General features: G+C 42.9%; 1 protein-coding gene across 1 annotated transcript; it reads right to left on the reverse strand.

Moving 5' to 3' along the window:
• LOC122945442 (uromodulin-like) lies at positions 1-25,878 on the reverse strand. The gene is made up of 14 exons (XM_044304510.1): positions 25,731-25,878; positions 23,640-23,878; positions 20,728-20,850; positions 19,924-20,101; positions 19,707-19,844; positions 14,925-14,939; positions 13,452-14,252; positions 9,926-10,024; positions 7,555-7,763; positions 5,081-5,238; positions 3,842-4,087; positions 3,150-3,312; positions 2,803-2,881; positions 1-134 (listed from the first exon to the last, which is right to left on the reverse strand). The coding sequence occupies exons 1-14, from the start codon at positions 25,843-25,845 to the stop codon at positions 1-3; spliced, it is 2,697 nt and encodes an 898-aa protein (XP_044160445.1). The 5' UTR covers positions 25,846-25,878.
• Between the last annotated feature and the right edge of the window lie 472 nt (positions 25,879-26,350).

Consider the following 26,350-nt stretch of genomic DNA (forward strand, 5'->3'; position numbering starts at 1 on the left):
TCAGACTACTAAAACGGCTTGTTTGTAGTCTGTAGCCATGGAAACACAATGGTCTGCATAGGTGCTCTGTACACAAAGTGTTAGAACTTTCAGGATTCTTTGAAGTCTTGATCTATTTTCTAGTTCTAGAGGTACTGTATTGGAGCAATAAAGAAAAACTGGTTGCAAAAGTACGCACACCCTTCAAATGAGTATTCATGACGGAATGCCATACTTACCAATACAGCCTGCAACTTGGCTAGCCGGTTGTGGTTCTGTAAAGCAATACATAAGTGGATTAACCATTCAGAAGTCAAAAATAAATTACTGACTGGTATATCAACAAACTGAATCATCTGGCCTATGAACTGAAAGGCCTTTGCGTCTGAAAAGACAATCTCACTGCACAAGGGCTGGGAACAGTGCACTCTAGTAATAGGCATTATTAAACTAGTATCAGAGCCGATGTCCGATGGTTTAATATGACTAATTCAATTATACATAAAGGTCTGCTCACCTGTTTTCAGGCGATGTGCTCCAAAAATGGGATCTGACGGAGGGTGCCGTCCATCAGCACCCACTAAGTGGCCAACCCCTTTAAGGATTTTTTTTCCCCTGGATTATATTTCATTAGAGAGAAATCAATGTGAACACCCCAACAGGACATCCCCATGGTTACTAAAAAATAGTGCAATTGACCCGTATGTGGAATGCCCTCCTTTAGCTGTCATGTGATGGTTACCATCAGTAGAGTGCCATCCAACCCATTACCCGTGGTGGTGCTGTGACCGGTGTAGGAAGAGCTCCAGGGGCTGCAGAGGTAGCAGTCATCTCTGGGCCCTGATGCATGAGGGTGCCTAAATTCCCTTCAGTGTTATAAATGACATATGGTAGGTGGACACTTTCTTTAAATTAATGGATCTGAGTCTTCTGCATATTTACAGGGGTATGTGTGCTTTAGTTACAGTTTTCCTCATTGGCATAACCCCATAAAACGAATCTGCCCTAATCATGAAACCTTTCTACTCTTCTCTTCCTGTCCTTTTCTACGTTTTTCACACCTAGACATAATACAGCTCCGTAAAAGAGTACCTGTCAGCAGGAGCAATCCTATTAAACCAGACATACTGCCTGATAGGGTTGATCCTGGTAATTAAAATCATACCTCTCTTGTGAAAATCGGTTGCAGTGTTCCCAAGAAAAAAAATTAAAATTCTCTATGCAAATGAGGACTACATTATACTCAGAGGTGGGGCTTAGCCCCTTAGTGTGCTCAGCTGCTCAGCTTTCCATTGCAGGCCACACCCATCAGCGCACTGAAACCCTTATTTGCATAAACGCTGCAAGTGATTTTCCTAGAACAGGTATCATTTTAATCAACAGGATCGATCCTTTTGGGTAGTGGGGTTTTGTAGGATTGATCCTGCTGATATGTGCTTTTTTTTTTAAGGAGCCATATTATGGCTAGTTGAACTGATCAACCCTACCAGCAGGGGCATACATAGAAATCACTGGGCCCCATAACAAGAATCTGAATTGGGCTCCCTAACCCCGCCCACTACCCATCCCTGGCCTGTAGCGGGTAGGGCTGCAGTAAACGATTATTTTAGCAATCCGGTATTCTACCGAATATTTTTACGATTAATAGAGTACTTTAATAAGAAAAGACCCCCCCCCCCCCCCCACCCTCCTGAATGTGACATAGGAAAATGAACAGCAGTCAGGGCATGCTGGGAGTTGTAGTTTCAAAGCAGCTGGAGTCCTGAAGGTTTTAGATTCTCCCCCCCCCCCCCCCCCCATACTCAGGGCCCTGGGAAAGCTGGGTGCCTGCCTCTAGGAGCTGGATATTATATTCAGGACCCTAGGAAAGCTGGATGCCTGCCTCTAGGAGCTGGACCTCATACTCAGGACCCTAGGAAAGCTGGGTGCCTGCCTCTAGGAGCTGGACCTCATAATCAGGACCCTAGAAAAGCTAGGTGCCTGCCTCTAGATGCTGGACCTTATACTCAGGACCCTGGGAAAGCTGGGTGCCTGCCTGTAGGAGCTGGATCTCATACTCAATCGGACTAAATCGAGAGCGGGACAGTGCCACAGCAGAAACCGCATGGTGTCATGGGACAGGTGGTGGTGTGAACATACCATTAAAATAGTAAAATGCATAACGTCACATGCGGCTTCTGGGAGATGCGTCCAGCTCCCTATGGAGGCACAAGACATCATTGACCACTGCCGAGGTCTGCAGTCAGGGGGCCCTGTCAGACATGTTCCTCACCCTCTCCGGTCTCCACACTCACTGGTCGCCGCTGGTGTCTTGCCCCCGGCCGCTCGCACTTGCATTCGCTCCTCACTTTGAATCTAAACATCCAGCAGCCTCCAGCGGGTGCGCTTAGCATTACTTAGGAAACCGGACGTCCAGGCGGCCAATAGACGCGTGTGATATTTTTTTAAATAAACTTTATTGTACAGAACAATTGGGCGGGCCCCCGAGGGAGAACACAAGTAGGCGGGCCGAGGGCCGCCTCAATGCCGGCCCATATTAACTATAAATAAACTGTCTGTGCAGAGTAGACGTAGGAGGCGGGGCCTTCCATGCTCTCCGGGCCCCCCTCTGCCGCGGGCCCCATAGCAACAGCGTGGTCTGCCTATATTGGCCTTAAGACATGACTTGGGTAATAACTAAGCCAGCATCTCATCTGAAAACAGCTGTTTCAGGTTGATTGCCCTCATCGGTGTAGAGCAGAGAGTACTGGCTTAACTGGGTGAGAGGCCTATGTCAGGATTCAGTAGATCTTTTACTGATCTTCACACAACTGAGATTCTTACCTGCTTGAGTAATTGGACCCACTTTTAACTGGTAGCTTTGCTCAGTTGCTGCACTGCGGGACCTAATTCCAGAGCATGACTGAAATAATAGAATTATATCATTACAAGGGAATTGTTTGCTATAAAGTCATGTAAAAGGCATATTATGCTAGAGGTACGACCAACATGTCGTGGTCATCAGCCGTAGGAGCCGCAGTGGGCTCCAGTTAACTAATCAGGGCCAGACTGTTTAGCCAATCTGCATTGTTAATGGCCATGTAGCACCTGCAACGTGACAACCCCGCCATGTGGTCATACCCTAGGACGCAAAACAATGTAAAACGTGATTATGCACAGCTTGTACTTACAGGGACACAGGTTCCAGCAGTGACGTCACACAGGCTCAAAGCACAGTGAATGTAGACATAGTTATAATTGCCAACAAATTTAAACAGTTGCAGCGACAGGCGACCTTTTCTGGAGACACCATTTTCTGGGACGCTAATGGTTGAGTCTTGTTTGTTAGGACAGCTAAAGAGGAGAATAATACAGCCAGTCACATTAAGATAGTCAATACATGCAAAAGTCAGTAGGAAGTTTTTCTAAATTATAGATAATGAGCATATGTAGAACAGAAGGCACCTAATGGCGAAATTAGAATTTTCCCCCAATATGGTGCCTAATTTTGGCACCTGGCACGTATGAGCATGATGTTTGCCAGCCCCTATGCCAGGGGCCAGCAACCTTCAGCACTCTGGGTTTTACAACAGCTAGAGCGCCAGAGGTTGCCTACCCCTGCCCTATGCCTTGGATGCCAATATGATGTTTTTCTGGGAATGGTCCTAAACAGGTTCTTACCATCCATTAGCAAAATAGGTGAAATAACCGGGGCCCCCTTTATCCAAGAGTCCCACAGCAGCCGCATGCTATGTCTCTTATGATATGTACACCCTTGGTGTTTTATGCTTTCTGAGCCCCACCTGGCAGCTTTCGCACCCAAAAAGCTATTTTATTTGGGATCATAATTGGCCAAATTTTTTGAGATACCATCAGTCTGTACCTGTCTTTGATGATGTAATATTTCATGGCATCATTTGGATCTGCTGAAGGCGTTGCATAACAGTTCTTCATTACGACAACATACTGAGAAGCGTCTCCTCCCACAACGAAGACGCCAAGGTACAGCATGGACTTGGAGGAGAGTACAACTTGGGACCCTTCATGCGGAGTCAAGTAACTGCTGTCTTGATAAAGAGCCATGTATGCAGTCAATTGTCCAGTCCCTCCAACGCTGATATTTGTGGAGCTGTAGGTATGCAAATGGTTACTATGTAAGCCATGTTCTAAAAGTGCAACAAACTGATAATGAATGGATTAGAAAAAAAAACGCCCCTCTTGTCCATGCTTTGTGTCTGGTACTGCAGCTGAGCCAAATACGATAGAGCTGCTATAAAGCAATTGATCATGGTACTTTTCTAATCCTGATCAACATTTTTATTTTATTTTATTTGTGAAAGGAGACCCTTCCTAAAGCTGGTCATACACATTCCAAAAAGGTCTTCCAAACGTATCTATTTTGGCTGACAACCTGGTGTGTACGGGGCCTCATGACCATTCTCTGACAAACGTAGAAAGAATGATTAGGCATGCCGATTATCAACATGATCAATTTTTTTCCCTGTGGGAGTAAAGCCGCTACCAGAGGGAGCAAGTAGCAGCTAATTTCCCATACCCCATTGAAATAAACATGAGCGCTGGGTTAAGGCATGCATTTTTACGTTGGAGTCAAGTAAAACAGCTGTCAACCAGTCGACCATTTGGCCAACACCTATTGCATGGGTATGGCGAGCTTAAGATGCTCAATTGCTTGTTCCAGTGGACCTCTAGGACAGTGGCAACTTTTACTTACACCAAGTAGACTGCACCCAATGGTCATTTACATAGACTGAAGCTCGAATCGTTCATTCCTGACCATTGCCCAATCATTCGACTATAGAATAGCTTCATTTACATGCAACCATTATCCCCTCAGTATGGGGATGAACAATCGCTACTGCGTTCATTTATCCCCATACAGATTCCTGGTTTGGTGGCAGCACAATCAAACATGGAATTTATGTGCCGCATGAAAGATGAAATAACCCAAAGAATTAGGGTTTTTTGCTTGTTAGGTGATCAGTAGCACAGGGCAATTATCGGGAACCGGCTTTCTTATGAACATTCGCCCCATTAATTGTCCGAATCCTGGGCCTTTGGGTAAATAAATTAGCGGTAGAAAATATATAACTAAATGAGTTACCTAAATATTGGATTCACAGCTGTATTCAGACTGATGATCATGTCCAGTGGGTACGCGCACGATAATGTCGCAACCAGTTCTTGATCTCTTGTGATTAATCCCATAGATTCCAGCGTAAAATACAGAGTGTTTTCATAAATTGCATGGGTGTAGTTTTTCTAAATAAATATAAGATATAAACAATTAATACATTGTAACAAGGTGCATCAGAGGCTGATGGAGTAGTAAACTGCTACATTGACTGTTATACTCTAACCAGATTTAAAGGAATTGGGATCAACAGATCAGTGTATTGATTGCCGGGGGTTGGATCGCTGGGAATCCCCATGATAGCAAGAGCATTTTCCTGTGTTCCTGAAGTTCAGCTGCCTCTCAATTCATCTCCATAGGACTTCCTGAGATGGCCAAGCGCTGTAAAGAATGAACGGTGAGGCAGTGAGCATGCTCGACCACCAGTCCATTCATACAGCGTGACACAGGTCTCCTATTCTCATGATTGGCAGGGATCCCAAGGTGTGAAATCCACTAATTGGACACATCCCCTATCCTATGAACAGGACATATGTTTAGATGTTGGTGCAACACCTTTAACCAAACTTGACTAAAATCACTGAATTAATAACCAACTATTAGTTAACTGCTAAAGATACACTTTTTATTTATTAGACCCATTCCCAATGGGTCTAAAACTACTTGGGAGAAGCATGACAGAATACCCACAGGTCTAGGTGAGAACATTTTGGGGCACATGATGCATGTGTGTAATATCCAAGAGTTGGGGGTATTACTATTTTGTACTTTGCATAAGAAATATATAAAATGCAGAAACCAATGTAAATGTAAAGACATGTTATGCACTTGGTTCACCAGCAGATGGAGTATGGTTGGCAATGTTCTGTAACAGGAATGGAACGTACTATAAATGAGAACCTTCACAGACATATTCCATTCCTCCCCTCTCGGGCTGGTCCGACTTCCTGCCAAGGGTGGCACTGCCCTAGGGAGAGTCAATCTAAAGTTGGAGAGTGAAAGGGAATGTGATCTATCTCCAGCTCCTCTTGGCTATGAGGCTCCCAGAGGCAGCTCATCTGTGAGGACCAACACTCCAGAGAGCCTGCAGGGTCCTAGGCCACAGAAGATTAGCAATAGTGTTGAGCGAATCAAAGTCTACTTTGTGAATTTTTCTATACTTTGTTCATCTGTATTAGCAAGCTACGCTGCATTAGTCAGCAGAGTGATCAAGCAACTGAGCTATCAATAGTCTGCTGCCAAAAGTGGTGGGAAACACATTAAGACACCATCATGAGAGTCAGGACAGGCCTCGCTAGAAGCCTGCATCATACAGTGGACACCTGCAGTCACAGGTGCCAGTGTAAAGCCGTAGGGGAACGTAGAGAGATCAGCATCAGCTAGCAAGTTTCTCAGTTACATCTTTGTCGCATTGCCAGCCACCATAACCCCATCATCTGGGAGGAGAGCGAGTGAACTTTGTACAAACTGCTGCTGAATGTCCTGCTATCTGTTTTTGCACTTAGTAAAGGAAGCTGTTATTTGTTCATCCATCTCTCCCTGGTTCCTTTCATCATCATCATCATCCCTTTCACTGCATCGAACCGCATGGAGAAATGGCCTGAGGTAGGACACTTTGACACAACAACACTACATCAGGACCACTACCACTCCCATTCTCTACACAGCAGGGGCGGGTTGGCCATAGACCTTACAGTGAAATTTCTCGGTGGACCGATGCCCATGGGGCCACCCAAGCCCTCCTCTCTGCCGCTGGCCAGGTACATAATGTGTTCTCAGCGGTAATTAACTCTGTGAGAATCAGAAACTCATGTACCCCACCAGCAACCACACATGCCCTCCTGAATTCAACTGCTGTGGCCCACATCTCACCTCCTAAGCCCCCTGCTCCATATCTTCATCAGAGAAAACTAGAGGAGGACAGAAAAAGACATCTAATGATGGCCACAACAGAAGACCAGCTTTTGAGCCAGTATATTGTGCTGCTCTGGGGTATATGTCTCTGCTGGGACATTATTTTGTGTTATGGTATTGCTGACCCTGCCTATTTGTGTTGCCCTGCCTTCTGTCAATTTGGACACCCCTACAATATGGGGCCACTTATATTTTATTTTTTCCAGGGCCACTTTAAGTTCCCAGGGGCTTGCTGCGCATGGGTGACATGTCATTGGTGCTGCCAGTCATTAGCTATGACGTTCACGTGGCCGGATGTTGAAGAGATCTGGAGCCGGAACCCAGCGGTGGGGTCAGGTAAGTGTGATTACCACTGCAGGTCTGGCCACACTGGGGGTGTTGTAGAAAAGGTCCCCAGGGGTGAACAATCCCTTTAAAATGGGGCTATTGGCAGGGGGATTTTGCCTTCTCCTGGATCAACACAGTAGGATTATAGGTTGGACTTGATGGATCTATGTCTTTTTTTCAAACTTGCCAACTATATAACTTACTATTATCTGAAGTCCGCAGCTTCCTGCTTGAAGTGGAGCCTTAATAGTTATTGTGTTTGTGCTCAGTTCATCATGAAATCCAAGGCAGCTGCTGTCTTTCAGAGTAATGGAGCTGGTACTGAAGTTCAGACTCTTCAGCTGACACTTATGAAAAGTGGCCTTCATGTCAAAGACATCACATGTCAGCTCAGGACGTATGTCTGCGATATCTGCGATATGAAATGCAAACATTATACATTTTCCAATCAGCCATTAAAAACAGACTTACTTGTCAATGCAGCAAAGAGGCTCCTTATAGTCAGGGGTGCACCTAGCCTTTCTGCTGCCTGAGGCGAGAACTGAAACAGCGCCCCCCCCCCCCCCCATGCCAATTTCTTAACCTAACCCCTTTGCCACAATTAAATCGCTTATTGCCCATGGCCCTTCCGCTCCCCCCCCCCCCCCCCCTCTTGCTTCTACCTGGTGCTGCCTGAGGCGATCGCCTCACCTGGCCTCATTGGTGGTGCACCCTGCTTATAGTCAAACAGTATAATGACCTGAAATCATATATTCAGAACCTGGAGGCTGGAAGGATCTTAAAGTAGAAGGAATGGGGAAAAAACTGAAGGAAAATAAAAAACAATAAAGGGAAAGTAAACCTAAAGATGACCTGTCACTATTCCTGACATGTCTGGTTTAGTAATTTCTTGTATTCTCCATGAAATAGCAACTGTGGATCATACTTTCTTATATCTCCATGGTGTGCCATTCTTCTGTTATTTCTACTAGAACTCTATGAATGAATTCCCAAAAGACTGCTAAAGATCCAGCTGGGTGTTACTAGTTGGGGGTGTGTCCCCGCACAGTCTGACACTATCCAATAAGGGCTGCCAGTGCCAGACTGTGCAGGGATACCCCCCCCCCTCTTCCAAACTGGTAACACCCAGATGTATCTATTGCACACTGTTGGCAATTATTATTACTACATTAATATATGCTTCTAAGGATTGTCTAGTATGAAGACACATTTCACCCCCCGGCTCCACACCGTCATCTATATGGTAGAGGGGTGAAGGTCTACAAGAAATATCTTATTCTCTAGAGGACCCAGCAATAGAAGAAGCACTCTTTATTTACCTACAGTCACCCTGTTATCCTTATGAAAATAAATTGTATAAAGTGCATACAAAGTGGGAATGTTTCCGTAGCACATGCAATGGAGCATTGGGGACGTAGTGGGAGATCCGGATGAGCTGGTCCGTGATGTAGAGCTAAGGAACTCAGTGAACAGTGTAAGTGTGGAAGTATGCCGTTTCAGATTATAATATGATCAGTTTTGGGCAGACCACTGTTGACCAAATAGGACAAGGTTTTGATGCTCATTCTGGTTTTATGAACATATGTGTGAAGGTCGGCATTTATTCTAGGGTCTGAACTGGGGTCTGCAGTTAGGGTTATAGTCTGGAGTCTGTGTTTATATATGCTGCTGTAGAGACTGGGGATGGCTGCGGAAGAGAGTGGCCAAAGATGTCTATGCAGCAAACTCTGTGGTCATCAAGAGAGGTCATCATTGCAGCTTGGGTTGGATGGAGAAGAAAAAGAAAGAGAACATCCACAATCAGAGAAGCCATCAACTGTGAGTCAATGAATATATAAGGGATCTGTCACCTTTAGTGACATGTCTGTTTTAGTAAATACTTGTATTACGCAAAAAGTATACAAAAAGTCTGTATAGCTCAGCTGTAATTGGCAACTGGGTGTTACCATTGCCCTTGTCAGCAGGTTGACTTTACAGTCTGATACTGTCAGTAATGATTGGACACTGTCAGTGTGTAGAGGCAACGCTCTTTGACAAGGGGAATGACAGCAACCGGTAGTCAATGCTAGCACAGAAAGGAGGTGATGTCTATAGACACAGCGTGGCAGGCCAGTAATGGTAAAGGAGCGGTCTAGCTTTAGGGACATCCCAGAGCCTATGGTTTACTTTATCCACCACTGTAAGTAAGCAATAAGCAGTTAACATATTTTCCTAAATTGTAAGCAGCCCCATCTACCCTCACTGTTGTGGTCATATAATACTGTATGTGTATTGTCAGGAGGTATATATGTTTATTTGAAGGTTTGAGACAAAATGGTTTACTGAATATTATTTATACGCTACCTGAGATATTGATTGGCTAGACATGGCATGGGATGAACGCCTAGCATTTAGTGTTGTATGGAGGGTTTCCTAGAGGTAAGTCCTTAGGTAGGATTAGTAGAATTCAATATTATTTTTTATTATCTTTTAAGAAAGCATTTTGTCATTGTGTTAATTATATCAGTGGTTCTTATGGAGGGGCTGCCACTTATTCAAGAGACACAAGTATCGTAATTTAAATGACAGACGTACCAGCGACTTCATATTTGTCTTTGCAGTAACAATTGTAAGTTCCGTCCTTTAGTTTCAATTCCTCATCTGCTGCACATGACTCAGATGCTGTGGACGGATCTAAAAACAAGAGAGAGAAAAAATAGGATAAACACAGCACCCACTAAGGGAGAAATAGGTGCATCCCCCAATTGGACCAATGTCCAATGCTCCGTCAGAGATCAAAAATGAAGGCAGCACCCAAAAAGATAATGTTGACAAGAAGTGTTCCTTTAATCCATATGTGGCAGTCCAATTACATAGAAGGAAGCTGGCTTACATTTAGACCAGCGGTGGATGCGCCAAAGTTATGTAGAGGCCGGCGCCTCTTCATAACTTCGGCAGATCCACCACCGGCGCAGGGGGTTATTAAGACCGCCGTCTAAAACGCCGGTCTTAATAAATAATCTCCTATATCTTTATGTAGGGTCTAATTCCCATCATGATGATCAGTTATAAGTTTACCCGAGCACAGCACCAGGTCTGTTGGGTTTCCTGTGTTTTTTGTAGCAATAGTAGTGTAGCCTACTACTGGGCGTTCATGCACAGCCAAGCCTGCATGGTCATTTCAACGGGAAGAGGGGAATAAGGTGCAGCTGCTAGAAGTTTCTGGTAGTTGCTTCTCTCCTGCTGTAACAAAAGATCAAGAATTCTGGAATCCACCATGCCTGATCCTTCTTTCCTTCCTCTGATTTTTGCTATTAAATCCTGACAATATTGAGGGGTATTGATCCGAATTGTTTTCTCTTATGGGTATGACCAACTTTAGGAATTTAGCATACAAAGATATAGTGAAGTGTTTGGTAGGGACCGGGTCCTCACACTGAAGAGAGAATGGGGACAGGTGATTTTATTTTCTTAAAGGGGTTTTCCAAGTTCATACAGCTTTTTAAATCCCCCACCCAGCAGGACATGTGAAGCATACTTACCTGGTCTCCAATGCTGAAAAGGTCACCTGCAGTCTTCACGGCACTTCAGTCTACACATGTAAACTTCGGCATGGATGGGCTCCCGTTTGGTGAGATACTGCTGCGGCCAGTCGTTGACTACAGCAACACACATGACCCCCTTCATGCCAGAGTTCTACAGAGCTGAAAATGAGCGTCGGGGAGCAAGTAAGTATGCTTCCCTCAACATTTCCTGCTGGGTGGAGATATATGAAATTGTACTCTTTAAAAATAATTGCTAATTTTTATTTTTTACTTAGTAAAAGCAGATACTGATAAGAATATATTTTTTTCTACTACTATTTTTTATTGGAATTTTTTTCCTATCTTCTGTACATGATTATGGGAACAGCCATGTTGCCCAAGCTGATAACAGCATCTACAGATTTGCTTTACATCAGCCACATGGATATAAAACCTTTGGTCTACAGATGATTCATTGACTTCAATGGGAGAGTGTTGTGGGCATGCCCTGTGACCTGTGCAGAAGTCATTGTGCTGTGGCCAGTTTGAAGGACTTTTTTTTAACTATATACCTATATAATGAAATGTAAAATTAAATATTAAATTCAATATTTATAAAATATGTTTAACATAAACAATAGGTCATTTTCTGATGACAAATTGCCTTTAAGATGGCTAAGAAATGGTGGCTCTTTAGGGTTAAAGGAACAGTAAACATACAAAATGCAAAAACAAAAAGGAGAAAAAAGATGATAGCAATTCCTATCATAGTATTATCCTTTCCCATGATCCTACTCTACCCTAGCAATCAAAAGTGAGAAATTTATGAAATGTTCTCCTCTGTATCCCAGGAGGTCAGTCGTGCCCCCTAATGCTTCTCACAATCAAGTCTGGTTGTAAAACTGACTGCACTGAATCCATCCCCCCTGCCCTGACTGCAAGTCAAAAATGGATCAGAAGGATTATGATCCGTTATTCTTTTCCGGTATTGAGTTCTGTCCTTGGGGCACAATACCGGAAAAGAACTGATCAGTCTGAATGGAGAGCAATCCGTTCAGGATGCGTCAGGATGTCTTCAGTTCAGTCATTTTGACTTTTCAGGACAGAGATAATACCGCAGCATGCTGCGGTTTTACCTACATCCAAAATTCCGGAACACTTACCGGAATGCGGATCAGGCATTTTTTCCCATTGACATGCATTAATGCCGGATCCGGCCCTGAGTGTTCCGGCAAAACGGATCCAGCATTGCGGTCTGCGCATGCTCAGACCGCATAAAATGTGGGGGAAAAAAATGCCGGATCCATTTTTCAGCATGACACCGGAGAGACGGATCTGGCATTTCAATGAATTTGTCATACAGATCAGGATCCTGATCCGTCTGACAAATGCCATCAGTTTGCATGCGTTTTGACGGATCCGGTAGCCAGTTCTGGCGACGGAACTGCCTGCCGGAATCCTCTGCCGCGAGTGTGAAAATACCCTTATCTGTAGGATTTTTCCAAGATATTAGGCCTGATTTATCATAGATCAGCAGCGTATGCCGGTCTATGATAACACTATGGGCAGCCGGATGATGATGAGGACATAAATTAGGCATAGCACCTGCAGTCTGTGTGCCTAAACTGATATCTACTCCTGCCCCTTGCTTGTGTACACTTCTTTCTTTTTTACACCCAAAAATTGCCTTAAAATAAGATGTGTGGCAGGGCCACTGGTCCCGCCCCTCCCTTGCCACTCCCCTTTCTTGGGAAAGCAGCGAAGTCTGTAGAGAAACGGCACTTGCACAAAAATTTTTCACAAGTGCTTTAAAACACACAAACACAATGTGTGGCAAAAAAAATAAGATAAATCAGGCCCAGTTTTGTTTCAGGAACATGCTGTAAATCCCACAGATTACACCCAAACTAGGTTCTGATATACTTCATTTTAGATTTGTTGTTCTTTTAAAGAGTCAGTATTGGATTTTTGACCCTGGAGAAAAACTATTTTGTCAGAAGAAAAGAGTTGTTGGTGATTATTAGCTCTGCAGTATGAGGACCAGTGCCAGAAGGGGGTTCCTTGGGCCCACCAGAATACGTTATTCTCAGGGCCCAACCATTAGATCATTAATACAGCCTAATAAGTCAAAGAAATGGACCCTAGTGGCAGGTTATTAGCAACAAAGTTAGCTCCAAATATTTTTTTTCTCCAGGACCTTTGGAATCCACTATGGTATCAGTCAGAGCCCACCGGTGGATCCTCTGGTAACCTGATTGGGACAGTCTGACCCTGGTGAGGACCATGCAAAAAATAACTTGCCATATGTCAACCTTGATTACTGTGAGGGGGGGAAGCATTGGAAATGGGCTGGCCATATACATATGAAAGCTGTATGGCCAAATACTCAGCTGGCAGCTAATCCCCTCATATACATGCCTACTTGACTCGGCCAAGCAGGCATGTGTTCTCAGAACTTGCCCGATCCTTATTGCCCCTGAAATCTGCCATCGGAGGATTGGTTGGCTTGTCACATCAACATATATCTCATGCATCTGGCCAGCATTAGGTTCTAACAAGAACTAATAGTTTGTATGGCATATTAGGCTATTACCTACCTGTGCAATAGGACAAAGAACAAATTCCATATGGGGTTCCTTCCAATTTATATACATGATATCCTCCAGGACAGGCTTTTATCTGGACAGTAGATGACCATAAACAGCAGGATCCACCCCAACTGGTACAAGTGGTGCGATTCACAATACCATCACTTAGCATTGGATGTATGCCATTCAACCACACTGAGGCCACTGTACCACAACCAGATTCTGGTGAACACTTTTCTGGCATGCGAACACCCCCATTGCCAATAAAGCGATACCATCCGTATTTGGTATTGTCACAATTATATCGATAACTATACACATTGGATGTACTTCTCCAGGGTTCATCGAGAACTGTGTGGTTTGAACATGGATCGGAACAGCTGTAATACCCAAGTGATTTGATGCACTCATTTTCTAGGCCACAAGCTCCATGGATGCATTCATTCATTTCACAATGGTAACCATCTCCAATATAACCATAGGGGCAGACACAGGAATAGAAGCCATTGTAGTTAATACATGCCGCAGATGAATAGCAACTGTGTAGATAAGGGCTGGCACATTCATCGATATCAATACAGACGCCATCTGAGCTGGAGGAAAAACCGCTTGGACAGAGACAAGTGTACGAGCCAAAAGTATTTTGACAAATGCCAAAAGAGCAATTATTAGACCAGGAGTAGGCGCATTCATTTATATCAGAACAGGTAAAACCATCTCCGATGAAACCATCCTTGCAATTGCATTCCACGAAGTCAACGTATTCATCACAGGTAGCATTTGGATGACATTCTGAGCAATCTCCTCCAGCTGTGATTAAAAAAAAAGGATATTTTGTACAAATTTGTAGCCAACCATTGTAGTGCACTTATATACGCTAGAGATGAGCAAAGTATTTGCTTTGTGACGAATTACTTTGCCACGAAGCGCATTTCATTGTAAGTAGTGGGTGCGATGACTGGAAGCGGCGATTGCGCAGCTCACCGTACCCCTCAGATGCCACGTTCATAGCTGATTGTGGCATCTGAATATAATAATACAGTGTAAAATGTTTTTAAAAATTAACAAAATCATACCTATCTCATCCATTTGCAGCCTGATTGAAGATCTGGTCTGAAATCTCGCGCGACCCGTGATGACATCATACATTACCGCGTACGGGATTACATGCGAGATCTTCAATCAAGATGGCAGCGGCCAGCCCAATCCTGAGCAAATGGATGAGGTAAGTATGTTTTTTTTAATGCTTTTTTACACCATTTCAGGGAAAATCGATTCGTTACCACAAAGCGCGCAGAAATTCAGCTTCACAGCGAATCGGATTTTCCCTGAAATTCGGATGGATTTAGCTCAATACTAATGTTCACCAAAGCAATCATACACTCTATACACCCTCCTTACTCCTTCTTACTCCATTCCCCTCCTGTCCCGAATCCTCCCTCCAACGTTCTTATTCACAAGGTCACTTTATCTGATACTTACATGACATATTCACGGCTGAAAAAAAAGCAAAAAGAACAAAATTGAGTATATCAAATCATAATTAATGATGGTAACATAGTAAATATCCATGAAAAATGGCAGAGCTTTGGCAAGTTTCCCTAGTTTATATCTATATAGATGGCAAACATGCAAACGCGTTGTCTTAGAAAAAAAAATCACCTTTTTTCCACGAATAGTGCGGCCCTTGTCCATTGGCTATGTCTGGTATTGTAGTCAGAAATGCCAGACTGATTTCTGACAGCCAACATTTTTTACATAAAAATTGAAACGTCAGGATGAATAATGAGGATCTTAAGTAGTGATGGACGAACATTGGCCGGGACAGTTCGCGAACGCGATCAAATGTTTGCGAGCCGTGTGGTTGCAGTGGGCCCCATAGACTTAAATGACAGGCAAACCGGAAAAACCTTCAGGTCATATTTTCAGCCACCAAATAATTACTAGAAGTGCACAAATAGTCCCACAACATGTACAGTGACATACCAGATGTATTATTCGAATTTGCGATCTCCATTCATAATTTTTTTCAATGCAAAATATCGGCAATGTGATTTTCGCGTATGCGCGTGCTCAAAATAGGCGCCTGTCATTTTCAACATGACCCTGTAACAAAAGTTCCTATAGAAGAGCAGTATTTGTAGAAAAAGGTATATCACACCCCTGCCTCAATCTGTTTTTTTGGGGGGCAACTGGTATATCACACCAGTAGAAATGATTGGTTCCAATAGCGTTTGGCACTCTGTGTAGCTGCAGTATCGCAGCAGAACCGCTCACCACTGCTGCACAATACAAATGCACTATAATATACTTTATATGTTAGAAAGTATATTATAAGTATATCACACCACTCTGTGTATCACACCTATCGATAGCACACTTATACCAGTCCTTGAAAGGACTTTTGTGGCCCTATTAGCTAGCGTTTGGTGTCCCTAACAGCATGTCCCTGCCCCACACAGCAACCTCTCCCCACACTGGCAAAAGACTGAATGTAAAATGTCTGCCAGCTCTTTTTTTTTTTTTGAGGGTGGAGGTGTGTCCATGTGCTAAAAGATCTCAATTGACTGTCCTGTACCACCTGATGGATGTGTCATGGGTCAAAGTTCTTTACAATGTAAAAGAATATGGCGTGCGCAAATATCGCCATATGTTCGCATGTTCAGCAAATCGCGAACATGCAAAGTTTGGCGCGAAATGACTGCCGGGTGAACCTCAAGACCATCTCTAATCATAAGTACAGTGGCATGCAAAAGTTTGGGCAGCCCTAGTCAAAGTTACTGTTACTTAAACAGTTAAGCAAGTTGAAGATGAAACGATCTATAAAAGGCGTAAAGGTAAAGATGAAACACAATTGTCAACATTTTAAGCAGTATTAGTGTATTATTTTGATTTTGTACAATTTTAGAGTGAATAAAGAAAAGGAGTAACATGTAAAAGTATGGGAAACCAAGGAGATTTGGGCGCTCAGATAACTTTGACTAAGGTCTTAGACCTTATATAGTCTGTTAGGGTTAAGGCTTGTTCACAATCATCATAAGGAAGGTGATGCAGATTTCAAAGCTCTATAAATACCAAGACTCCTCTAACCTTGTCCCAAAAAACAGCAGCCATGTGTTCTTCTAAGCAGCTGCCTAACACTCTGAAAATAAAAATGGTTGAGGCCCAAAAAGCAGGAGAAGGTTAGAAGAAGATATCAAAGGGGGTTTCAGGTTACCATTTTATCAGTTCTAAATGTAATTAAGAAATAGCAGTAAAAAGGAATATTGGAGGTCAAGAGAAGGTCTTCAAGAGAATTTCAGAGACAGCTGCTCGTAGGATTGCTAGAAAAGCAAATCAGAACCCCCGCTTGACTGCAAAGAGCTTCAGGAAGATTTAGCAGACTCTTGAGTTATGGTACATTGTTCTACTGTTCAGCAACACCTGCACAAATTAGCCTTAAAGGGGTTGTCAGGGTGTCAAGGCGACATATCCCTGTTTTCATAGAGACAGGCCCTCTGATATAAGCATTGGAGAATTTCATTCTCAAATGATCTCCTTTGACAATGGCTGAATCGCACAGGGCAAAGGCTTTTTATGGAGATCCGGTGACTTACCGGGCTCTCCATGGCTAAGCTAGGGTGATTCCACATAGCAGTGAGCCCAGTGACGTCACCGGCACTAATTGGATGAGCTTTAGTGCTGCCCTAACCTGTAAAACGGCTAGAGTAGCACTAAAGCCCACCTATTAGTGCTGGTGACGTTACCAAAAACACTGCTAAGTGGAAGCCTCCGTCTAGAAGTGTAAAAAATATAAACAAACAGTCCTTGCCCCGTGCGATACAGCCCAGAAATTAAAGGGGCTGCCTGGGTGAAAACGGGGATATGTCTGGGTTCAGCTCTAAACCCGGACAACCCCTTTAATGGAAGAGTCATCAGAAGAAATGTTCTCCTGTGTCCTCACCACAAAATTTTGCGTCAGGAGTTTGCAAAATAACATATAAACAAGCCTAATGCTTTTTGGAAACACATCCTGCGGATCGATGAGGTTAAAATAAAACTCTTTGGCAGCAATGAGCAAAGGTATGTTTAGAGAAAAAAAGGCCACAGAATTTCATGAAAAGATCACATCTTCAATCATTAAACATGTGGGTGGATTAATCATGCTTTGGGGTTGTGTTGCAGCCAATGGGATGGTGAATATTTCACGGGTAGAGGGAACAATGGATTCAGTGAAATTCCATCAAATTCTGGAAACAAACATAATACCAACTGTAAAAAAGCTAAAGTTGAAAAGAGGATAGCTTCTACAAATGTATAATGATCCTAAACACCCCTCAAAATCCACAATAGACTACATCAAAAAGAGCAAGCTGAAGGTTTAACCGTGGCACTCACAATTTCCTGATCTGACCATCATTGAAAATCTGATGATAGACCTAAGAAAGCATGCAAGACGGCAGAGAAATCTCACAGAATTGGAGGACTTTTTCAAGAAGGAATGGATGAAAATCTCTCAAAGAAGAATTGAAAGTCTCTTGGTTGGCCACAAAAAGCGTTTACAAGCTGTGATACTGGTGCTACTAGGTACTAACCATGCAGAGTGCCCAAAGTTAAGCTTTGGGCCTTTTTCTTTTGTTATTTTGAAAATGTAAAATATGAAAATAAAAAAATGTGCTTTGCTTAAAAGACAAGATCATGTTCAACTTGCTTTATTGTTCACAGTTATTTTGACAAGGGGTGACCAAACTTTTGCATGCCACTGTAGGTCAAAATACTGATACCTCATTACCAGGATTAACTTTGAGCTGTAAACCAACCTGGTAAAGCACAGCTATTCTCAAAATAATAGCATCAAAGATGCATGAAACTCATTTTCATGGACACTGGAAAAAAGTCTAAAATTACTCTTGCTGCTAGTTATTGACTAAGTTAGTCTTTCCTACATGACAAGACCGGACCAGGAAGGACAGACCAGTATGGCCTGGTAAGTGTCAAAATAGAAGAGGGTAGGGATTGGTTAGAGTGAGTATCAATTTTTTTAAAAAAAATTTTAAACCTCTCTGGACAACCCCTTAAATTTAAATGGGGCTGATCTGAAATATAGCACATGGACAAGAGTGGTGCCGTTTCTAGAGGAAAAAGGTGTTTTTTTTCTAAACAACTACTCCAGTAAGTCCACATAATAGATAGACAGAGAGATATGAGAGATAGATAGACAGATGGATAGATAGATAGATAGATAGATAGATAGATAGTCTAAACGAATGTTAGACCAGCACCATAGTTGCCAACTGTCCCGAATTTGCAGGGGCTGTCCCTGGTTTTCTGAGACAGTCCTGGGAAATTCAGGCTGTCATGCTGGAAATGCCCATAAATGGTGTCCCCAGGGAGTGGGGTTTTCAATGTCCTGATTTCTACCAATCTAAACATTGGTAAGTATGCAGCACCTCCAAACTATGCATAAATAAGGGGCTTAGGTACAAGCTACCATGGCTGCAATGTAAAAGCAAACAAGAACTACAAGTAGCAGCACACTTCTGCATGCACAAAGACACATGCAACCATTGGAAACATGAATATGTAATAGAAATTGCTTTGCTGCTATAATTACTATATGAAAGTTAGAAGCTCTTTGCACACATTTTAATTAAAGTTGTGTTGGGCATATCAACCAGTGACAGGGTGGCTTCTAACAGAAGGGACTTGCACTAATAGACCTGCCTGTCCTGGGCCTAAGAGTACAAAATTCCGAGTCAATAAAGAATCCAGTTATGTGATATACTCTGATCAGAATCCATGGGGAGATCGATTGGAGTGCACTGTCCTAAAGGGGGCAGCCACTCCCCCAAAGGTACAATGTAAAAGAAAGACCAGCATCTCCAAACTATGCATAAAAAAGAGGTATTTTGCACTCCCGCTCATCTGCCTGGGGATTCTAAGTAGAGTATCAAATAGTTGGATTCTACATTGCCCTGAATTTTGTACACTTAGGCCAAGGAGATGCAAGTTTGTTAGTTTAAGTCCCGTCTGTTAGAAGCCACCCTGTCGTTGGTAGATGGGCCCAACACAATTTTGATAAAAAATGTGCGGAAAGAGCTTTTAATTTTCATATAGTAAGTATATAGTAGCAATAATGCAATTTACATTTATTCATGTTTCCAGTGTTTGCCAGTGTCTTTGCACATGGCAGTGTGCTACTACTTGTTGTCCTCGTTTGTAGATAGATAGATAGATAGATAGATAGATAGATAGATAGATAGATGTTTGTCAGTAGTAAAATACCTGTGAATCCCTCCACTCTTAAAGAATATCGACTTCCAGCATATATATGTATAGTCCATAATCCATGTCCAGGGTTTTTCAGCAGATACATTGAGCCCCAAATTTCTGAAACAATCTGTTTTAGTTGAAGCTCAACAGCTGCACAAAATAGAAATAGATAAGTAAGTTTACCTAATGCAGGCGGGGTAAGTATTATTTGCATAGTCAGGGTACTTACAGTCAGGCCCCAGTACTTGTATGGAGTAGATCACCCCATCTGTGGTTATTATCAGGGCAGTAAAATTATCTGCAACCTCAAAGTTCCCAGAGTTAGTGCCTTCAGTATACTCGCCAGAGAAAAGTCGCGCAGAAGTGTTTGAGGGTCTCGAAAGAGTGAAGTCCAAGTATTTAAAGACCTGAAAATGAGGTACATTATAGGGTGAAATCACATGCATATAACAAGCAGCTTAACCAACCCGTTTTAGAAGGTAAATAGGACTTTGTTAAAGGAGAACTCCACCCAAAATGCTAAAACTCAGATTCGGTGGATTTCCACAATAACTTATATTGTACCTCTGCCCTTGTAGACTGTGTTATCAAATGACATCTCTGCAGCAGTGTCCCAGATAGCCCTGGGACTGGAGCTGCACCATGAATACTAACCAACCACAAGATTCTGGGAGGGCGACCTTCAATGAGGTGTTGATGGGTTGATGATAAAAATCAGTACAGACATATGGTCATAACACACATCCAAAGTCAAGTCTTGGAACACTCAACACCACCAAGAAATGCCCACTTATGGGTAGCATTAATGTTAGCCCCGCCCATTTCTGGCCTGGGAAAGCCCAAATTTGTCAGAACTGTCTCTGAAAATCAAGGACAGTCCCTGCAAATTCAGGACAGTTGACAACTATGTTATCATGTGAATCATCCCGTACTCAGCTTCCAAACGCCACACCAGTATTAATGCACCTTTTATGACTTCCTGATCAATGTATAGTTACCCCTATAGAATATAAGTAAAAACTGGGTCAATTACTTTATTCAGATCTGAAAGGGAAACTTGAAAGACATGTCCAAAACTGGCTGCAGCAATATCTCGGTAGATTAGGAAATCTGGATTACTTATGCTTCCACAGAGGCCGGTAATCAGGAAGAAAACCTGAGGATGAAAGGGAAAAAGTACAGATACAGCAAATGTTAACTTGACACTTAATCTACTAAATATACAGTTGTAGCAAACTTTAAATGTTGACTTTTTCAATGCCTTTTGTGTTAATTGACAGCACCGTACATTGTATAGTGGCTGTGCTTGGTACTGCAGCCCAGGCTCATTCACTTAAATGGGACTGGGTTGCACATATTGTAGACCATGGGACCAATGAATGTAACATTACTGGCCATTACTGGAGCACTGCATCTTTTTCAAACAGCTTGATGGAGGACCCAATCTGATACTGATGATCTGTCCTATGGGTAGGCCATCAATATTCTACTCCTGGAAAACCCCTTTAATATTCATGGCTCATCGGTAGAACACTACAATTTATCATTGATCTTGATCAATGGCATGTCTTATACAGTAAATGCACATCATCAGAAACATGTCCCGGAAAAGTAAATGCTGCCCATTTACAGTGGTGACTAGTCAACATTGATGACCCTTGCCTAGGTGAGGGTAAAGCTGCTCATATGACGGTATAGTGACAGCCAGGTTACAGTAGGCTTGTCTGAAGAGATGGGTTTTCAGGTTTCTTTTGAAGGTTTGCATTGTAGGTGAGAGACTGATGGGGCAGATTGGAAACCTAAAGTGGCCCTGGAAAAAAATACCTAAAAGTGGCCCCATATTGTAGGAGGGTCTAAATTGACAGGAAGCAGGGCAACAAAAGTAGGGGGGGTCAGCAATACCATAACGCAAGATACCACATACCACAGTGCCGCAAAATATATTGACCCAAAAGCTGTCCTTCTGAGTTGGCCATCAATAGAGTCCATTTTCTCTCCAACTCTTCGAGTTCTCTCTGATTAAGATATGGAGCAGGGCGCTTAGGAGGTGAGATGTGGGACATAGTTGAATTTAGGAGGGCATGTCGCTGGCCGGGTCCCTGATTCTCACAGTTAATTACCACTGATCGCTTATTATGTACCCAGCCAGTGGCAGAGAGGAAGGCTTGGGCGCCCCCCTGGGAAATTTCCCTGTAAGGTCTGTGGCCAATCCACCCGTGGGGGAAGAGAATTCCAGGCTATGGGCTATGCACAGGAGAAATTTTAGAGGTGATTGTGGGAAGAGCAGATAAGAGGAGAGTAGAGAAGGTGGTCTTGTGAGGATCAGAGATTCCATGTGGAAAGGTACCAGGAGATCAGGTCTCAGATGTATGGAGGGGACAGGTTGTGAATGGCCTTGTTTGTCATAGTAAATACTTTGTATTGGATTATCTGGGCAATCTGGAGCCAATTAAGGGATCACAAGAGAGGAGAGGACTAATGGTGCAGAGGTGGATTTGCTGAGCAGCAAAGTTGAGGATGGACTGGCCACAGGGCAGGATGTTGCAGTAGTCTAGGCCGAAGCTGATGAGAGCATGTACAAAAATTTTAACAGACTCATGGTTGAGAAAAGCGCAGATACAAGAGATATTTATGAGCGGCAAGCAGAGGAAAGGACCTGGATATGTGGTTTGAAGGACAGAGCAGAATTGAAGGTTATCATAAACCACCCAACTTGTAGGACTGGGGAGAGCAGGGAGTCATCGGCTGTAATAGATAGGTCTGTTAGGGGTGCTGAGTGAGATTGAGAAAAGGTAATAAATTCTATAGTCTATTCTATAAAATTTTGGGAGAGTAGGAGTCCCAGGACAGAGCCTTGAGGGACACAAACAGAAAGGGGACGAGCGAGGAGGTGGTGTGTGAATGGAAGACATGAGATATCAAGTCTGTGAGGAATGAGATGATCCAGGAGAGAGAGAGTCAGTGGTGCCAAGGCATCTAACACACTTCCATGGATAAATGTCTGATCACTGGGGCCCCCACCAATCCCCGAGCATATCCCGGAGTTATAGTTTTACTTTTACTGCTGAATATATACCATGTATTTGCCCTGTAGGGTTATTACACCTGTGTTTAGCATTAAGTTTGGTGTGCATGCGCCAGTTTTCCATGATTTGACATGGTGCCCTGAGAGCTCTGCCATATCTCTACATTTAGCGACTGTCTGACTTTCTGATTGAGAATGATTCCAGTGAGGAACTGAACTGTTGCTCTATTCCATGGGTTAATAAACTATACTTCCACAAGAATTTTGGACTGCTGCTTCTAATGTTTGCTAATGTTAGAATCAGGGGGTCGGAACCCCTTTAAGTCTGTACCCATTTAGGACTTAATCCTTGTGCTACTCTAGTACTTGCAATCATTAGAACATGAGTCCTGAGCCCCCATTCTTCCTCACAGCATGACCACAGTGATGAGTTTAAATGGAGTGTCAAGTGAATATGTGTCCTGTTTCATTGAACGTCTAAGGAGTTGATAGATACAACTGAGCAATGCACTTGTCTGTCCCTGCCAGTTCTATAGACTTTGAATGGGGCCACATTGCATGTGCATGACCTCTGCTCTATTCAGGGGCGGATTAGCCATAGATCTTACAGGAACATTTCCCAGTGGGCAGATGCACAGGGGGCCACCTGGGCCCTCCTCATGGCTGGCCAGTGGAAGTTTTTGGGGATGTATTTTGTGCTGCTGGCAGTATCTTGTGATGAACTGTGGTATTTGGCTCTGTTGGGGTGCTATAATGAGCCACAATATGGTATTTCTGGCCCTGCTTTCCATCAATTTGGACCCAACTACAAAATGGGGCCACTTTTAGTATTTTTTCCAGTGCCACTTTAAGTTCCGCCCCTGGCTCCATTCATCTGTGTTGTGTGACATTGATAACTGATAACTATATCATGATCATACCTGGGATTTTGTGGATGCGATTAGTGAGTAAATATTGTTGACCAGATATGTATTCCAGTAATCTTTAGCAGATGCGTCTGTTAACACCAGGATGAAAGAATTGGGTGGAGAATTTTGCAAAGCCAGTTCAAGTCCTTGCATTGCCAGCTCTGGACAATCACCACCTCCATAGATCATGAGGTTGTTGAAGAAATCACTAAATTGCCGCTTTGATTCGGTTATCCTAATGGGCCCAACAGCTGTGAAATTAAGCAAAAACATTCATGATATCGTTCAAGAGGATTCCCCACCTTTTAATTTTTGTTCCTGATTTATTTTAAGGCTCTCTGTCACTTAAGAGGATTTGGCACAGAAACAGGGCAGATAGGATGTGCAGTCTTTTCCATGGTTTTATCCCAATTGTGTGTTAAGGATAGAGGTTATATAAATATCTCTGGTTTTTGCCATGGCTTTAGTCCTCAGGTTTCTACCTTACCTGGATATTGGTGCTTATTACTTCATCTCGAAGATCATTTTTTTGTAAGTAGTGGATGTAATGACAGGTGGCTGCGATAGCGCCGCCCCAGTCATTGTACCTCTCAGATGCCGCGTTCATACGTGATGGTGGCACCTGAGTGTAAAAACAGTGTAAAATTAACAGAAAAAAATAATTAAATCATACTTACCGCCTCCATTTGCTCGCGACAGGCCGGCCACCCCTATCCTGCTCAAAGATCTGGCGTGCGTCACATCGGCAGGGATTTCGGCCAAGATCTTCAATCAAGATCGCGGTGGCCGGCCGATCGCAAGCAAATGGAGGAGGTAAATCTATTTATTTTTGTTTTTTACACTATTTCAGGTTAAAAAATTTGCTACCACGAAGCACCAGGAAATTCAGCTTTGCAGCGCATCGAATTTCACTTTGGTGGATTTGATTCACTCATCTCTACTTATTATCTTTTCCTTATCATTAGGGATCTGAGAAGAACCTGCTACAGTTGATTGCCCAACCAATTGTCGCCTATCCACCATCAGCATACCTCCAATTATTTTTTTTCATTATTCACATTCTGGACGTCTTTGATTATTCATAGTACAAATGTAGCACCTAGAGGAAACCCACCTAGAGAACCTTAAAGGAAATGTGTCATTAATTATGTTTTCTACCAGTTAAAACCAGATAGTCTCAGATCTCCTTTTTTCTAATGTGTTTTTCTTTTCTGATTACAGATTTTTTTCATTCTATTTCTTGAACATGATTATGGGGGCGGAAATTTTGCCTGAGATGTTCTTAACAGCATTGAAAGAATTGAAAGAATTGCTTTACGGCAGCCCCATGGGCCATAGACACAATGGTCTGGAGCTGGCCCTATTGACCTCTATGGCAGAATTTTCTAGGCATGCTCTATGCTTGTATCTGTCATTCTAATCCTGCATGTAATGATATCACCTCTGTGTATAGATAAGCAGATAACTGCAGTAAAGTAACCAGTACAGACCAAGAAGTGGCTCCTATTATTAGGCTTAGTGGCCAGTGGGAAAACTGCAGGAATTTATGGGTTTTGTTTGAATATAGATAGTGACATGGAAAATTAAAAATAACATCATCAAAAAATTCTTAAAAAATATGTTAAACATAAAAATGTGATTTAAACAATAGGTCATTTTCTGATGACATATTTCCTTCGAAGTGTTCGAGTTGTATTTTCTAATGGCACCATTTAATATTATGTACTGTAGTGGGAAGCTGGAAAAAATGTATGGAGCCTACTTAGCTCCTGAATGAACGCCATCTTTAAGACCCTACATTCGCCGAACATGTACGGGGGATGTCAGGAAGCTGTTAAAAATGCCTATACGTATTAAAAGTAAAAAAATCTAACCCGCCAGTTTCGGCAAGGCTGGCCAACTGTCTATTGAGTATGCTCGTGTCTTGAATCTGCTCGGCTATGGATTCCCCCCTTTTGTTTTAATTGGGATATGTTCAGTTTGGTTTAAATATTTTCATGACGGTACTGCAATGACCTGTTCATATTTGATCTGCAAGCAGAATGTACAGTAAGTCCATCAGTGCAATATAATGTAAAACCAGGGACAGTCATGATAACATACATGGATCATTGAACTCCACCATGGTATACTGACGAACACCGCATGGGAACCTGGCAGTCACACGCTCCAGTAGCCAACTATTTACAACCTTCAACTGTTGAAAATCATCAGACATTGACCCTGTTGTGTCCACCAGATATGTGAGGGATGAGGATTCTAGGAGAGACAAAGGAACGTAATAGCAAGTTCATACTACAAAATACACAATATAGATCTAGATAACATAGTAACATAGTTTGAAAGGCTGAAAAAAGACATCTGTCCATCCAGTTCGGCCTGTTATCCTGCATGTTGATCCAGAGGAAGGCAAAAAAAAACAACTGTGAGGTAGAAGCCAATTTTCCTCACTTTAGGGGGAAAAAAATTCCTTCCCGACTCCAATCAGGCAATCAGAATAACTCCCTGGATCAACGACCCCTCTCTAGTAGCTATATCCTGCAATATTATTACACTCCAGAAATACATCCAGGCCCCTCTTGAACTCTTTTAGTGAACTCACCATCACCACCTCCTCAGGCAGAGAGCTCCATAGTCTCACTGCTCTTACCATAAAGAATCCTCTTCTATGTTTGTGTACAAACCTTCTTTCCTCCTGACGCAGAGGATGTCCCCTCGTCAAA

Source organism: Bufo gargarizans, chromosome 8, assembly GCF_014858855.1.
Source record: "Bufo gargarizans isolate SCDJY-AF-19 chromosome 8, ASM1485885v1, whole genome shotgun sequence".
Classification (NCBI taxonomy): Eukaryota; Metazoa; Chordata; class Amphibia; order Anura; family Bufonidae; genus Bufo; species Bufo gargarizans.